Raw genomic sequence first — 18,039 nt, 5'->3', positions numbered from 1 at the left:
CCGCCTACGGCGCCTTGGGACCTTAACGTGGTGTTGCAGTTCCTCCAGTTGGATTAGTTTGTTGGCCTTAGCTTCTGATAGACGTGTGTCCGAATTGGGGGCTTTGTCCTGTAAAAGCCCTTACTTGATCTTCCGCGAAGATAGAGCTGAGCTCTGGACACGTCAGCAGTTTCTTCTGAAGGTTGTGTCGGCATTTCATATCAACCAACCTATTGTGGTGCTACTGACTCCTCAATTACATCAAAGTCCTTGGATATTGTGAGAGCTCTGAAGTTATATGTGAAGAGAACTTCTCGTCACAGAAAATCGGACTCTCTGTTTGTCCTATATGATCCCAAGAAAATTGGGTGTCCTGCTTCTAAGCAGACGATCTCTCACTGGATTAGGTTCACTATCCAGCACACTTATTCTACAGCAGGATTGCCGTGTCCAAAATCTGTTAAGGCCCACTCTACTCGTAAGGTGGGGTCTTCCTGGGCGGTTGCCCGGGGTGTCTCGGCATTGCAACTTTGCCGATCTGCAACTTGGTCTGGGTCGAACACGTTTGCAAAGTTTTACAAGTTTGATACTTTGGCCTCTGATGATCTGAAGTTCAGTAAATCAGTTTTGCAGGAGCTTCCGCACTCTCCCTCCCATTCTGGGAGCTTTGGTACATCCCCATGGTACTAATGTGGACCCCAGCATCCTCTAGGACGTAAGAGAAAATAGGATTTTGGTTACCTACCGGTAAATCCTTTTCTCGTAGTCCGTAGAGGATGCTGGGCGCCTGCCCAGCGCTTCGTTTCCTGCACCTGTTTTATGGTTCAGTACAGCTTAGTTTAGTTATGTACTGTATTGTTACTTGGTAAGTAATGTTTCAGCAGTTGCTGAGGTTTCAAGCTCGTTAGCTTGATGTGCCTTGTACGTGTAAGCTGGTGTGAATCTCGCCACTATCTGTGTGAAATCCTTCTCACGAAGATGTCCGTCTCCTCGGGCACAGTTTGTAGACTGAGTCTGGGAGGAGGGGCATAAAGGGAGGAGCCAGCCCACACTCTCAAACTCTTAAAGTGCCAGTGGTTCCTGGTGGACCTGTTTTTACCCCATGGTACTAATGTGGACCCCAGCATCCTCTACAGACTACGAGAAAAGGATTTACCGGTAGGTAACCAAAATCCTATTATCTCACACAAGACACAGATATATGTCATCTAAGGAAATTCCATTTTTTAGCCTATCTTCGAGGGGGTATGCAATGTCTGAAAGTGGAGACAAATATGGGCCCGAATATAACCGGTAACCATGTTATTTTTACTTTGAAATATATCAGTTATCTCTATGGAATTGCGCCTGTACCAGCAGATCTGATCCTATTACGTTTAGGCCACGGTCAGTTATCACAGTTCCCTAAAATTAGCACCAGATTTTACAAAACAATGTTAATAGGTGAACAATGAATTTTAAAAACACAGGGGCCTATGTGCAAGACACGCCCCCTAGTGATGTGGCCCCTCCCTCCATGTTAGTATGCAATATGTACTCTTTTCAATACATATTAACTATGAAAGCCCAGGGAATAATAATAGATGGTAGGAACTGCAGCTAATAAGCCCAAAATAGCAGGTTCATCATGCAGTTATTCAGTATTGAAAAATAAGGACACAATTTCACGGACAAATCTTTAAATACCGGGACTGCCCTTGGATTTATTGGACTATTGCAAGTACAGATCTGCTCCTAATCCTAGTTATGTCACTGAGGGGTACGTATCAAACCTTGGAGGGAGATAAAGGGGTCTGTTCAGGAAGCAGTGAAAAAAGTGGTGAAGTGAGCCAGTGGAGAAGTTGTCCATGGTAACCAATTAGTGTTGAAGTAACATTTATAAAGTGTGTTCTATAAAATTATATGTAGCAGCTGATTGGTTGCCATGGGCAACTTCTCCACCGGCTCACTTCTCCACACTTGTAACTGAATAGGCCCCAAAGTACCAACCAATAAGCTCCTAACTAATTTTTATAAACACAGTCTGTAAAATGGGAGCTAATTGGTTGGTACTTTATCTTTTTCCACTTTCCAAGGTTTGATAAATCACCCTCTGTGCCAAAACCGCTGTGTGCCATGTACCAGATTGGACAGCTGGCTACTGTAGTTAGGATATAGGATGCAGGTGGTAGCACGATATGTAAATGTATATTGGTATGTAACCAATCTGTAACAGCACCCATACTCCCATCATATCCTGCCCCGGTCAGCTCTCACCCCCTGTACAGAAGTGGAGAGTTTCGCTCCAGCCGGAAACGCTGTACTCCCCGTCACTGCGCTTCACTGCAGTCTGCACAGCCAACGTGTACTCGGTCCGGGGACTCAGGAACCAGTGACCACGCACCGTCATAGGCAGGACCACCGCCTTCGCCACCAGTTTGGTCGGCACATCCTTTGTGAAAAGCGACACCACCGTCATACAGAATAAAACAGTAGTATCTAATAAATGCCTAGACACAGACCATGTACTATAGCAGTGGTTCCCAAACTTGGTCCTTAAGACCATAGACAGTTCACGTTTCCCAGGTTACCTAGCTGGGCACAAGTGTATCATCTACTGTCACATTTCCCAGGTTACCTAGCTGGGCACAAGTGTATCATCTACTGTCACGTTTCCCAGGTTACGTAGCTGGGCACAAGTGTATCATCTACTGTCACGTTTCCCAGGTTACCTAGCTGGGCACAGATGTATGATCTGTCACGTTTCCCAGGTTACCTAGCTGGGCACAAGTGTATCATCTACTGTCACATTTCCCAGGTTACCTAGCTGGGCACAAGTGTATCATCTACTGTCACGTTTCCCAGGTTACCTAGCTGGGCACAGATGTATCATCTGTCACGTTTCCCAGGTTACCTAGCTGGGCACAGATGTATCATCTGTCACGTTTCCCAGGTTACCTAGCTGGGCACAGATGTATCATCTGTCACGTTTCCCAGGTTACCTAGCTGGGCACAAGTGTATCATCTACTGTCACGTTTCCCAAGTTACCTAGCTGGGCACAGGTGTATCATCAACTCACATTTCCCAGGTCACCTACCTGGGCACAGGTGTATCATCAACGGTCACGTTTCCCAGGTCACCCAGGTGACCTGGAAAACGTGATCTCTTTGGGGTCCTAAGGCTCAAGTTTGAGAACCACTGCAGTAGAGCGTTATAAACCCCAACACTCACTCGGTGCTTGAACTTGTTCTCCTTCTGACAGCCTTTCTTGTTCAGGTCTATGAAGTAGTGGGTCACCCGCCTGGTGTCATAGGGTGGCATCTCCCAGGATACACGAAATGAGTCGCATGTTATATCACTGATATGAATATCATGTGGAGCAGTAAGAGGGGGATCCATGGTCTGTACCCGTGGGAGCAAAGTCTCTGGGGGAGATTGGTGATGCCTTCGTTTACCAGGGTTACCAATTGTTCCAGATATATTTATACTGACAAATTTCTAGCAGCTGTATAGATACAAGCACATCATTATTTCTGTCATAAACTGAGCACGAAGCAGAGGGGGAAAAATGCGCGCAACTACTAACCCAAAAACACTGGCGTAGCGCATACTGGGTCTTATTTATAGGTATCAGTACATCCAGCTAGATGGTGCAATATTGTCATGTTAGGCTGCAGTGGGTGGTGGGGTTATTTTTTATTTTATTTTTTTTATTTTGGTGGGGGGGGGCAGAGGTGGTTAAATGTGATGGCAGACCAGTTAGTCTTACATCTGAAGTGGGGAAAGTACTGAAAGGTATTGTAAGGGACAGTATGCAGGAGTTCATTTAAGCCAATAAGGTTATAAATAGGAATCAACATGGATTTGTGAAGGATAGATCATGTCAAACAAACTTACTAGGCTTTTATGTAGCAGGGCCGGATTAAGGTCCACATGGGCCTGGGGCTGAAAATGATCAAGGGCCTTTTGTGAGAAATAGGTTAAATAATAGGGAGCAACGCGTTATAGTAAATGGAACTTTTTCAAATTGGACTGAAGTACTAAGTGCTGTGCCACAAGGGTCTGTTCTCGGACCACTTTTATTCTACATTTCTCTAACGTCCTAAGTGGATGCTGGGGACTCCGTCAGGACCATGGGGAATAGCGGCTCCGCAGGAGACAGGGCACAAAAAAGTAAGCTTTTAGGATCACATGGTGTGTATTGGCTCCTCCCCCTATGACCCTCCTCCAAGCCTCTGTTAGGTTTTTGTGCCCGTCCGAGCAGGGTGCAATCTAGGTGGCTCTCCTAAAGAGCTGCTTAGAAAAAGTTTTTTAGGTTTTTTATTTTCAGTGAGTCCTGCTGGCAACAGGCTCACTGCATCGAGGGACTTAGGGGAGAGAATTTCAACTCACCTGCGTGCAGGATGGATTGGATTCTTAGGCTACTGGACACCATTAGCTCCAGAGGGAGTCGGAACACAGGTCTCACCCTGGGGTTCGTCCCGGAGCCGCGCCGCCGACCCCCCTTACAGATGCTGAAGATTGAAGGTCCGGAAACAGGCGGCAGAAGGCTCTTCAGTCTTCATGAAGGTAGCGCACAGCACTGCAGCTGTGCGCCATTGTTGTCACACACTTCACACCAGACGGTCACGGAGGGTGCAGGGCGCTGCTGGGGGCGCCCTGGGCAGCAATATATAATACCTTTTATGGCAAAAGAATACATCACATATAGCCATTAAGGCTATATGTATGTATTTAACCCATGCCAAATGTCTAAAACTCCGGGAGAAAAGCCCGCCAGAATAGGGGGCGGGGCTTATTCTCCTCAGCACACAGCGCCATTTTCCTGCTCAGCTCCGCTGTGAGGAAGGCTCCCAGGACTCTCCCCTGCACTGCACTACAGAAACAGGGTAAAACAGAGAGGGGGGGGGCATATTTTGGCGATATTTTTATATATTTAAGCGGCTATAAGGAACAACACTTATATAGGGTTGTTCCCATATATATTATAGCGCTTGGGTGTGTGCTGGCAAACTCTCCCTCTGTCTCCCCAAAGGGCTAGTGGGGTCCTGTCTTCGATAAGAGCATTCCCTGTGTGTCTGCACGTGTGTGTCGACATGTATGAGGACGATGTTGGCGTGGAGGCAGAGCAATTGCCGATAATGGTGATGTCACCCCCCAGGGAGTCGACACCGGAATGGATGGCTTTGTTTATGGAATTACGTGATAATGTCAGCACATTACAAAAATCAGTCGACGACATGAGACGGCCGGCAAACCAGTTAGTACCTGCCCAGGCGTCTCAGACACCGTCAGGGGCTGTAAAGCGCCCTTTACCTCAGTCGGTCGACACAGACCCAGACACAGACACTGAATCTAGTGTCGACGGTGATGAAACAAACGTATTTTCAAGTAGGGCCACACGTTATATGATCACGGCAATGAAGGAGGCTTTGCATATCTCTGATACTACAAGTACCACAAAAAGGGGTATTATGTGGGGGGTGAAAAAACTACCTGTAGTTTTTCCTGAATCAGAGGAATTAAATGATGTATGTGATGAAGCGTGGGTTAACCCAGATAGAAAAATGCTAATTTCAAAAAAGTTATTAGCATTATACCCTTTCCCGCCAGAGGTTAGGGCGCGCTGGGAAACACCCCCTAGGGTGGATAAGGCGCTCACACGCTTATCGAAACAAGTGGCGTTACCGTCTCCTGATACGGCCGCTTTCAAGGATCCAGCGGATAGGAGGCTGGAAACTACCCTGAAAAGTATATACACTCATACTGGTGTTATACTGCGACCAGCCATCGCCTCAGCCTGGATGTGCAGTGCTGGGGTCGTCTGGTTGGATTCCCTGACTGAAAATATTGATACCCTGGATAGGGACAGTATTTTATTGACTATAGAGCAATTAAAGGATGCTTTCCTTTATATGCGAGATGCGCAGAGAGATATTTGCACTCTGGCATCGAGAGTAAATGCGATGTCCATATCTGCCAGAAGGAGTTTATGGACGCGACAGTGGTCAGGTGATGCGGATTCCAAACGACATATGGAAGTATTGCCGTATAAAGGGGAGGAATTATTTGGCGTCGGTCTATCGGATCTGGTGGCTACGGCAACTGCCGGAAAATCCACTTTTTTACCTCAGACCCCCTCCCAACAGAAAAAGACACCGTCTTTTCAGCCGCAGTCCTTTCGTTCCTATAAGAACAAGCGGACAAAAGGACAGTCATATCTGCCTCGGGGCAGAGGAAGGGGTAAGAGAGGGCAGCAAGCAGCCCCTGCCCAGGAACAGAAGCCCTCCCAGGGTTCTGCAAAGCCCTCAGCATGACGCTGGGGCCTTACAAGCGGACTCAGGAACGGTGGGGGGTCGACTCAAGAATTTCAGCGCACAGTGGGCTTGCTCACAGGTGGACCCCTGGATTCTACAGGTAGTATCTCAGGGTTACAGGTTGGAATTCGAGAAGTCTCCCCCTCGCCGGTTCCTAAAGTCTGCTTTGCCAACGTCTCCCTCGGACAGGGCGACGGTATTGGAAGCCATTCACAAGCTGTTTGCTCAGCAGGTGATAGTCAAGGTACCCCTCCTACAACAGGGAAAGGGGTATTACTCCACGCTATTTGTGGTACCGAAGCCGGACGGCTCGGTAAGACCTATTCTAAATCTCAAATCTTTGAACCTGTACATACAAAAATTCAAGTTCAAGATGGAGTCACTCAGAGCAGTGATAGCGAATCTGGAAGAAGGGGACTTTATGGTGTCCCTGGACATAAAGGACGCTTACCTGCATGTCCCAATTTGCCCTTCACATCAAGGGTACCTCAGGTTCGTGGTGCAAAACTGTCATTATCAGTTTCAGACGCTGCCGTTTGGATTGTCCACGGCACCTCGGGTCTTTACCAAGGTAATGGCCGAAATGATGATCCTTCTACGAAGAAGAGGCGTATTAATTATCCCTTACTTGGACGATCTCCTGATAAGGGCAAGATCCAGAGAACAGCTGGAAGACGGAGTAGCACTAACCCAACTAGTGCTGCAACAACACGGGTGGATTCTGAATTTTCCAAAATCTCAGTTGACCCCGACGACACGTCTGCTGTTCCTGGGAATGATTCTGGACACGGTTCAGAAAAAGGTGTTTCTTCCGGAGGAGAAAGCCAGGGAGTTATCCGAACTTGTCAGGAACCTCCTAAAACCAGGGACAGTGTCTGTGCATCAATGCACAAGAGTCCTGGGAAAGATGGTGGCTTCTTACGAAGCGATTCCATTCGGCAGATTCCACGCACGAACTTTTCAGTGGGATCTGCTGGACAAATGGTCCGGATCGCATCTGCAGATGCATCAGCGGATAACCTTATCGCCACGGACAAGGGTGTCTCTTCTGTGGTGGTTGCAGAGTGCTCATCTGTTAGAGGGCCGCAGATTCGGCATACAGGACTGGGTCCTGGTGACCACGGATGCCAGTCTGAGAGGCTGGGGAGCGGTCACACAAGGAAGAAACTTCCAGGGAGTATGGTCAAGCCTGGAGATGTCTCTTCACATAAATATACTGGAGCTAAGAGCGATTTACAATGCTCTAAGTCTGGCAAAACCCCTGCTTCAGGGTCAGCCGGTGTTGATCCAGTCGGACGGCAGTCGCCCACGTAAACAGACAGGGCGGCACAAGAAGCAGGACAGCAATGGCAGAAGCTGCAAGGATTCTTCGCTGGGCGGAAGATCATGTGATAGCACTGTCAGCAGTATTCATTCCGGGAGTGGACAACTGGGAAGCAGACTTCCTCAGCAGACACGATCTACACCCGGGGAGTGGGGACTTCATCCAGAAGTCTTCCACATGATTGTGAACCGTTGGGAAAAACCAATGGTGGATATGATGGCGTCCCGCCTCAACAAAAAACTGGACAGGTATTGCGCCAGGTCAAGAGATCCTCAGGCAATAGCTGTGGACGCTCTGGTAACACCGTGGGTGTTCCAGTCAGTGTATGTGTTCCCTCCTCTGCCTCTCATACCAAAAGTACTGAGAATTATACGGCAAAAGGGAGTAAGAACGATACTAGTGGCTCCGGATTGGCCAAGAAGAACTTGGTATCCGGAACTTCAAGAGATGCTCACGGAGGATCCGTGGCCTCTACCTCTAAGACGGGACCTGCTTCAGCAGGGACCGTGTCTATTCCAAGACTTACCGCGGCTGCGTTTGACGGCATGGCGGTTGAACGCCGAATTCTAAAGGAAAAAGGCATTCCGGAAGAGGTCATTCCTACACTGGTAAAGGCCAGGAAGGAGGTGACTGCACAACATTATCACCGCATTTGGAGGAAATATGTTGCGTGGTGTGAGGCCAGGAAGGCCCCCACGGAGGAATTTCAACTGGGTCGATTCCTACATTTCCTGCAAACAGGATTGTCTATGGGCCTCAAATTGGGGTCCATTAAGGTTAAAATTTCGTCCCTGTCGATTTTCTTCCAGAAAGAATTGGCTTCAGTTCCTGAAGTCCAGACTTTTGTAAAAGGAGTACTACATATACAGCCCCCGGTTGTGCCCCCAGTGGCACCGTGGGATCTTAATGTAGTCTTGGATTTTCTAAAATCCCATTGGTTTGAGCCGCTCAAATCGGTGGAGATGAAGTATCTTACATGGAAAGTAACCATGCTACTGGCCCTGGCTTCAGCCAGGAGAGTATCAGAATTGGCGGCTTTATCATATAAGAGCCCATATCTGATTTTCCATACGGACAGGGCAGAACTGCGGACGCGTCCTCATTTTCTGCCTAAGGTGGTGTCAGCGTTTCACCTGAACCAGCCTATTGTGGTGCCTGCGGCTACTAACGAGTTGGAGGATTCCAAGTTGTTGGACGTGGTCCGGGCATTGAAAATATATATTTCAAGAACGGCTGGAGTCAGAAAGTCTGACTCACTGCTTATATTGTATGCACCCAACAAGATGGGTGCTCCTGCTTCTAAGCAGACGATTGCTCGTTGGATTTGTAGCACAATTCAACTTGCACATTCTGTGGCAGGCTTGCCACAACCTAAATCTGTCAAGGCCCATTCCACAAGGAAAGTGGGCTCATCCTGGGCGGCTGCCCGGGGAGTCTCGGCATTACAACTCTGCCGAGCTGCTACTTGGTCAGGGGCAAACACGTTTGCAAAATTCTACAAATTTGATACCCTGGCTGAGGAGGACCTTGAGTTCTCTCATTCGGTGCTGCAGAGTCATCCGCACTCTCCCGTCCGTTTGGGAGCTTTGGTATAATCCCCATGGTCCTGACGGAGTCCCCAGCATCCACTTAGGACGTTAGAGAAAATAAGAATTTACTTACCGATAATTCTATTTCTCGTAGTCCGTAGTGGATGCTGGGCGCCCATCCCAAGTGCGGATTGTCTGCAATACTTGTACATAGTTATTGTTACAAAAAAATCGGGTTGTTATTTGTTGTGAGCCGTCTGTTCAGAGGCTCCTACGTTTGTCATACTGTTAACTGGGTTCAGATCACAAGTTATACGGTGTGATTGGTGTGGCTGGTATGAGTCTTACCCGGGGTTCAATATCCTTCCTTATTGTGTACGCTCGTCCGGGCACAGTACCTAACTGAGGCTTGGAGGAGGGTCATAGGGGGAGGAGCCAGTACACACCATGTGATCCTAAAAGCTTACTTTTTTGTGCCCTGTCTCCTGCGGAGCCGCTATTCCCCATGGTCCTGACGGAGTCCCCAGCATCCACTACGGACTACGAGAAATAGAATTATCGGTAAGTAAATTCTTATTTTTTATTACCGATCTAGCAGTAGGTCTAGAGAGCATAGTGTACATTTTTGCAGACGATACCACATTGTACAAGGTTATAAATATGGAGGGAGATGCTGAGTCTCTTCAAAACGACATAAGAGCCCTACACACTGGCCGATACCAGTGAAAGATATGAACTTTTTCATTCATTAATGAACAAGATACCGTTCATATCTTTCAGTGTGTAGGCACCAGCGATGAACGATGCGCGGCCCCACACTCGTTCATGGCTGGTGCCGGCTCGTTTAAACATGCAGGCCAATATGGACAATCTCGTCCATATTAGCATGCAGTGCTATGGAGCCGGGTGACGGGGGGAGTGAAGAAACTTCACTCCCCCCGTAACCTCCCCCCCCCCCCCCCCCCCCCCCGCCGTCGGGTTGCCCGTCTGCCGTATCGGCCGTCGGGCAGCTCGGCGGCGGGTCGCTATGTGTGTAGGGCCCTTAAGTCAAACTGGAAGCATGGGCAGCAAGATGGAGAATGAGGTTCAATGCAGACAAGTGTAAGGTAATACACTTTGGTAGCAAGAACAAAAAATAACACCTACATACTAGCTGGGGTAATATTAGGGGATTCTACTGGAAAAGGATTTAGGTGTTCACATAGATAGCAAACTAAGCAGCAGTACCCAAAGTAGGATTGCAGCAAAGAAGGCTAACAAGGTATTAGCATGCATAAAGTGGGGAATTGACGCAAGGGATGAGAGAGTGTTATACTCACATTATATAAATCCCTAGTGAGGCCACATCTTGAATACTGTGCACAATTTTGGGCACCATACTACAAAAAGGATATCCTGGAACTAGAAAAGGTTCAGAGGCAGGAGACCAAACTAAGGGGATGGAGACGCTGGAATACGAGGAAAAGCTTGCAAGGCTCGGCATGTTTACAATGGAAAAGACGACACTAAGAGGGGACATGATCAACATTTACAAATATATAAGGGGACAATAAACAGAGCTTGCGAGGGATCTCTTTTTGGTAAAATCAATACAGACACGTGGACACCCGCTTAGGTTAGAGGAGTGGAGATTTTGCACACAAAGATGGGATCCGGGGGGTAATTCCAAGCTGATCGCAGCAGGAAATTTTTTAGCAGTTGGGCAAAACCATGGGGGTAATTCCAAGTTGATCGCAGCAGGAAATTTTTAAGCAGTTGGGCAAAACCATGTGCACTGCAGAGGAGGCACATATAACATGTGCAGAAAGAGTTAGATTTGGGTGGGTTATTTTATTTCTGTGCAGGGTAAATACTGGCTGCTTTATTTTTACACTGCAAATTAGATTGCAGATTGAACACACCACACCCAAATCTAACTCTCTCTGCACATGTTATATCTGCCTCCCCTGCAGTGCACATGGTTTTGCCCAACTGCTAAAAAAAATCCTGCTGCGATCAACTTGGAATTACCCCCTATGTGCAGTGCAGGGGAGGGGCAGATATAACATGTGCAGAGAGAGTTAGATTTGGCTGGGTTATTTCGTTTCTGTGCAGGGTAAATACTGGCTGCTTTATTTTTACACTGCAATTTAGATTGCAGATTGAACACACCCCACCCAAATCTAACGCTCTCTGCACATGTTATATCTGCTCCCCTGCAGTGCACATGGTTTTGCTCAATTGCTAACAAACTTGCTGCTGCGATCAACTCAGAATTACCCCTCCCCCCCCCCCCCCCGGTCTCTAGATTGACAGTGTCTAGGTCGACATGAGTTTTCCATGATTTTTTTCTTTTTTCAACCTTTTCATACTTAACGATCCACGTAGACTACGATTGGAAAGGTAATCTGTGCCGAGCGAAGCGAGGCGCCTTGCCCGAAGCATGGCGAGTGAAGCGAGCCATGTGAGGGGACACGGTGCACTAATTGGGGTTCCCGGTCACTCTACGAAGAAAACTACACAAAAAACCCATAAAAAACTCATGTCAACCTTTTGACCTGTCGACCTAAAAACCTTGTCGACCTAGTTACTGTTGACCGATAGTAGTCGACCTAGTTACTATCTACCTTCCATACCACACTTCACAGAGATGTAAAAGTTTCTTCACAGTAAGGACAATATGTGTTTGGAATTCCCTGCCTGAGAGAGTAGTAATGGCGGACTCGGTCAACACCTTTAAGAATGGGCTAGATAAGTACCTAATGGATAAGGATATACAGGCTTATGGTGTGTAGTCATGCACCATGCACTATAGTTATTAAAAAAAATTTAAAATAAAAGAGGAATAAACACAACGGCCGACATCAGCAACAGACTAAATTAGTCCTAAAAATAATACAGCGTAGGATACCACAAATAGGTTGAACTCGATAGACAAATTGTCTTTTTTTCAACCTCAAAAACTGAGAGCCTAAGAGGGTCATTCCGAGTTGATCGCTCGCTAGCTATTTTTTGCAGCGCTGCGAACAGATAGTTGCCGCCTAAAGGGGAGTGTATGTTTGCTTTGCAAGTGTGCGATCGCATGTGCAGCCGAGCACTACAAAAAAGTTTTGTGCTGTTTCTGAGTACCGCTTTGTACCCGTATGACGCACCTGCGCATTGCGGTGCATACGCATGCGCAGTTCTCACCTAATCACAGCACAGCGAAAAATCCTAGTGTTCGATCAGGTCGGAATGACCCCCTAATTCAGAGTTGATCGCAGCAGCAAATTTGTTAGCAGTTGGGCAAAACCATGGGGGTCATTCCAACCCATTCTCACGTGTGGAATGCGCATGCATGGTGGGCGCAGTGCGCGACGTTGCCCGGCGACAGGAGTCGCCGGGTTACATCGCGGCTACCGACGGAAGCAGTCGCAGCGGCGACCGCTAAGAAGATTGACAGGAAGGAGGCGTGGATGGGTGGATCCAGACGGTTGGAGAGCGTTTTCGGGGAGTGGTGAGTAAAACGCAGGCGTGTCCAGGACGGCGGAGGTTTGACGTTGCTGGATCCATCGCACAGGGTAAGTATGTCCAGGGCTGCTCTACTTCTCCTTGAAATTTTTTTAGCTTAGCAGGGCTGCACAAGCGATTGCAGCCCTGCTGAGCTAAAATACACTCCCCCATATGCAGTGGCGGATCCAGGGCGGGGACACTCAGGACCGTGCCCCCCCCCCCCCCCCTCCCTGTCATTTGATGCAGTTTTTTTTTTTTTTATTGGAGAGCAGCAGCCACAATCTCCACCTGACCAGAGCCGGTGGGCACTAGGGAAGTTGTCCCCAGAGGCCCGACGGCTGCCTGCTACTATACTGTTAATGTAGCAGACTGGGTGCAGCGAAGTGCACCTAGCCTGCTGTGTGCGCAAACTCACTCCTGGAGCCGCGGTAGTCCCAGGAGGCCCGGCGGCTGCCTGCTGCCACAATACAGCGGGGTGCTGTTGTGTGCCCGAAGCCGCAGACTGCCATGCTGGGGACTGCTGGGGAGCATTACTGGAGTCTGCGGGAGTGGGCTCTGTGCTGTGGGAGACCTATCCTCTGTTCACCCCAACCTTCCATCATTATGCATAATAGAACTCCGGCCAGAGGGATCCGCCTGTAATATCCCAGGGAAGGTGAGTGAGTCAGTGTGGTGTGTGTGTTTTTTATGTGAATGTGTTATATCATGCATGATGATGACAGAATTTTTTTGTATAAAAAAATGTAAACTTTTTTTTTAAAGTGTGCTCCTTTCCCTCCCCACTTATACTGTATGTGTGTCATAGGGGCCCACATTACACTGACTCATATGTCACCCTCTCCCTGTCACCCATTGCCAGTCAGTCACCCTCTCCCTGTCACCCACTGCCAGTCAACCTCTCGCTGTCACCCACTGCCACTCTCCCTGTCAACCACTGCCAATCACGCTCTCCCTGTCACCCTCTCTCCCACTGCATGTCACCCTCCCTGTCACCAACTGCCAGTCACTCTCTATCACCCACTGTCAGTCCATCTCCCTGTAAACCCACTGCCAATCACTTTCTCCACCACCCACTCTCTATCACCCATTGTCAGTCACTCTCCCAGTCACCCTCTCTCCCACTGCATGTCACCCACTGCCAGTCACCCTCCCTGTCACCCACTGCCTGTCACTCTCCATCAACCACTAGCTGTCACGCACTGACAGTCACTCTACCTGTCACCTACTGCAAGTCACTCTCTCTCTGTCCTGTGAAGCCACGCCCCTTGTAGTGGAAACATACCCCATGTAGTGGAGACATAAGCCGCACGCAAATGTACTTGCCCCTTCCATGGTGCCCCCCCTGTAATTTTCTTCTGGATCTGCCCCTGCCCATAGGCGTGGACTATTGATCGCAACAGCAGCTAAAAGTTGCTGGCTGCGATCAACTCGGAATGATCACCTATGTGCACTGCAGGGGGGGGGGGGGGCAGATATAACGTGCAGAAAGAGTTAGATTTGGGTGGGGAGAGCTGAAATCTAAATTGCAGCGTACAAATAAAGCAGCCAGTATTTACCCTGCACAGAAACAATATAACCCACCCAAATATATACGGCGGTATGGATAGTGTAATGGTTAGCATTACTGCCTCACAGCACTGAGGTCATGGGTCCAATTCCCACCATGGCCCTAAATGTGTGGAGTTTGTAAATTTTACCCGTACTTGTGTGGGTTTCCTCCGGGTACTCCGGTTTCCTCCCACAATCCAAAAATATACTGGTAGGTTAATTGGCTCCCAACAAAATTAACCCTAGTGTGAATGTGTCTGTGTGTACATGTGATAGGGAATATGGATTGTAAGCTCCACGGGGCAGAGACTGATGTGAATGGGCAAATATTCTCTGTAAAGTGCTGCGGAATATGTGTGCGCTATATAAATAACTGGTAATAAATAAAATAATAATAAATTTTATATATATATATATATATATATATATATATATATATATATATATATATATATATATATATCTCTACCTACCGATATAATAAGGTAGTAGGATAAATCACTTGAATAGCATTACGATTGTTTGATGTGTCCTCCATTGTTGTCAGTAATAGCTTCCATTCATGAAAAAGCGGAATGTGACATGTCGGGGTCTTTTAAATCTGAAAAGTGGGTTTGTCCTGTGATCAGCATAACCAAATTCTGTTCTTCCAATGGAAGTTATTATTGACCAAAATGCTATTCAAGTTATCTGTAATGCAACAGTGCCACCTTGTGTCACAATTTTTAATGCACCATTTATTTTAATTATGGCCCGAGTGTTGTTCTTTCTGGAGTTTATGTGCAAGCATCTACAGGCAGTATGAATCCCGTGCAGAACTGACAGTAGGTGGAATACTGTAAAGGTAAGTGCTCTTCTTGCCCCTGTAGTAGCTCCCACCCCTCAGGAATGGGGAGAGTGACAGGGGCCCTGATTCAGATGCTGTCGCAATGCCGACACCGCAGCAATATCTATGAGTGACGAAAGTGAACAGAGATGCCAGAGCCATGGAATCTTGCTAAGTAACTGCATACTCCATCGCAACCAGGACGCAGATTTCGTATCATCAACTCCCTGAGTGCACCGCCACCCAGAATGGCCATAGGAGCTGCAACGCTGGTGCCATGTTTTATGCGCATGAGGTCACAGTCGCACGCTGAAACACGACCCCAAAAATGGTCACAAAACTCCTGCATCCTTACTGACACTCCCCGTTACCTCCCCTAAACGGCCTCTTCCTGTCAATCATTCTGTGACTGCTCACATACGTAGTCTGTCGATAATTACTTGGTTGCGACACCATCGAATTTGCGACCGCATCTGAATCAGGCCCATACTGTGGACCTGCAGACAGGCATGGTTTATGCTATGTCTGAGCTTCATTGTCCGGGCTGTGGATGGGTTACACTCAGGAGGTGAAGGTGCAGGTAACAGGGAGGAATTCAGATCTGATTCAGCAGCAAATTTGTTAGCTAATGGGCAAAACCATGTGCACTGCAGGTGGGGCAGATATAACATGTGCAGAGAGAGTTAGATTTTGGGTGGGTTATATTGTTTCTGTGCATGGTAAATACTGGCTGCTTTATTTTTACACTGCAATGTAGATTTCAGTTTGAATACACCCCAACCAAATCTAACTCTCTCTGTACATGTTATATCTGCAACCTCCCCCCCCCCCCCCCCCCCCTGCAGTGCACATGGTTTTGCCCATTAGCTAACAAATTTGCCGCTGCGATCAGATCTGAATTAGTCCCAAAGAGCAATAACGGGTGGGCTGCTAGAAAGTGCTATTTAGTGACTCACAAGGTGACTGGAAAAATGTGGTGTTACACAAATACACACATAGGGGGTTATTTAGAGTTTGTCGCAGATTTTACTATTTTAGCAACATCTGCGACAACTAAAATCGCATGCTGTATACCGCCCAGCACAGGGAAGTCCGCCCAGCATGTGGGTCACTGCCCACGATGAGATTGCAATTACCTCAAATAGAGGATGACCCCTGCCTACGCAGCATGATAGGTGCACCACCGCCATGTTTCTGATCTCAGGAATTTCAGGAAACATCAGCCAGCCCCAAAAATGGCTATGACACGCCTGCGTTTTCTAGTGCACTCCCCTTCTTTGCCGCGTCGCTGCCCCGGACACTACCTGCTGCCTGTCAATCATGATGCAAACGCATCCTTCCGGAATGGGAGCGCATAGCGATTGATTGCGTACCCATACTGCAGTCGCTGAGCGTGCGCAGTGTTCCTGATAATCGCCTGTTTGCGTCCACCTCTGAATAGCCTCCACGGGTCATTAATAGTATTACCTGACTCTGAGATTCTCCTGCCACTTGGAAATGCTTCTGTGCTGATATCTGAGGACCTCACTATACGACTAACTACTGCTCTTCGCCTTATTTCTACCTTATCCTCCAATAGAAGCACAGTCTGTGGGAGGATGTTATGTACTAATCTCTCAATATCTCCTTTTACTCCCACACGTGTAAACTACTCACAGCTGGCCTAGATCCCATCATTCAGCCCTTAATGCCCGCAGAACACCTGCATCCCACTACTCCATATAGAAAATAGATATGTGCCCAATTCCACACAGAAAACCTCTCAATATATTACCCAAAGCACTGCAAATCCTTACAGCGTAATCCCAAATTGTTAAGATTAAATCAGAACAAAGTGTCTCAAGAGAGCGGATAAACGTAACACTGACTAAAACCAGTCTAAGCATGAACTCAGGTGCTGGCAGAGAATCAACTCACTGGACAATGCGTCATTAGTTACAGTATGCAGAATGTTACATTCTTTGCAGAGCATTGCACCTATAGCAAATCATCACCTTACATAACAGTATAACACACTCTGCAGAGCTTAACTAACACAAATAAATATATATATATATATGTGTGTGTGTGTGCATGCAGCTTAGAGCGTTGCAGGAACATCTGCAACCTGCAGAGCATTACGGTTCCAAAGGATAAGATGAGAGAGCGTCACAATTTGTGTGCAGAAAATCACACGTGCCAAATCTGTTCCATTGCTGCATCTGTTACCATGTTCTGCCGAGCAATGTTATGCAGAGCATTCTGTATAGTTGTGTAGAACGCCACATTTCATGTTTAGTATTGCTGAACATCTTTCAGAGCAATGTATAACAAACAGTTCAGATCTTAGGTGAAGCCACCAGGCAACATAACTCGCAGGTGTCACCTGCCTGCCGGAGCATTGCACAACCTGCAGAGCATCCTATGAGTGTCCTATACAGGTGAGCGCTCACACTGTGCCAGGGAGAGGAGAGAGGAAAAGGGACATGGGGGTGCACAAAGATAAAACAGGCAGAAATGTGACATACCTTGAAAATATGCAGTTACCTCACTGAGGAATGAGAGGGCGAAGGAATGAGAGGCGAGGAAGAGAGAGAGGAAAATATAGTGAGTAGGAGGGTAACAGCAAGGCAGAGAGAGGGGAAGAGAGAGGGAGGTGAGGAAAAGAGAGAGGAGGCAGCACTGAGAGGACTGAATTAGAAATGCAAAATAAAGATTAAAAGTAGGAAAAGAGATCGAGAAAAGGCACAGAGACAGTCAATGACCAGTGAGTGTGGTCACCAAAGGCACAATAACCTTGTGATGTGGCAATGAAAGGGTTGCATGATCTTCTGACGCAAGTTCCACATCAAACCAGGCTGTTTTTAAGAGGGGGTGCCTGTTACAGCAGGTTTGGGGTTAAGATAAATATGTGTGAGATACACCATCAGATGCTGACGACTGTATTTCAAAGGCAATAATTAATCTCATTAATGTTGCCAATAATAGGACCAATTCTAATCCACTCTATGGCTGAGCAGAGAAAGCCATTATCAGAAAGACAGCATAGAGCTGAGCTGGTGGCACCCCACCCCCCAGCTGTTGTT

The 18,039-nt window shown here is 47.5% G+C and overlaps 1 protein-coding gene across 5 annotated transcripts in view; it reads right to left on the bottom strand.

Annotated features, from left to right (window-relative positions):
* The window catches only part of PHYHIP (phytanoyl-CoA 2-hydroxylase interacting protein), a 33,456-nt gene extending 15,886 nt beyond the window's left edge, over positions 1–17,570 (bottom strand). The window contains exons 1-3 of one of the 5 annotated variants that reach the window (XM_063931808.1): positions 17,482–17,570; positions 3,191–3,464; positions 2,236–2,410 (exon numbers count right to left, since the gene is read on the bottom strand). In XM_063931808.1, the coding sequence (XP_063787878.1) occupies positions 2,236–2,410; positions 3,191–3,358 (343 nt within the window). In that variant the 5' untranslated portion in view covers positions 3,359–3,464; positions 17,482–17,570. Of the gene's footprint in view, positions 1–2,235; positions 2,411–3,190; positions 3,465–14,621; positions 15,233–16,441; positions 16,521–17,481 lie in introns of those variants that run through there. The other 4 variants (XM_063931811.1, XM_063931809.1, XM_063931812.1 and 1 more) reach the window with 4 other exon arrangements.
* Positions 17,571–18,039: the final 469 nt, after the last annotated feature.

Source organism: Pseudophryne corroboree, chromosome 6 (genome assembly GCF_028390025.1).
Source record: "Pseudophryne corroboree isolate aPseCor3 chromosome 6, aPseCor3.hap2, whole genome shotgun sequence".
Taxonomy (NCBI): Eukaryota; Metazoa; Chordata; class Amphibia; order Anura; family Myobatrachidae; genus Pseudophryne; species Pseudophryne corroboree.
Note: the sequence above shows the minus strand (reverse complement) of the source record. Positions and strands in the feature narration are given on the sequence as shown.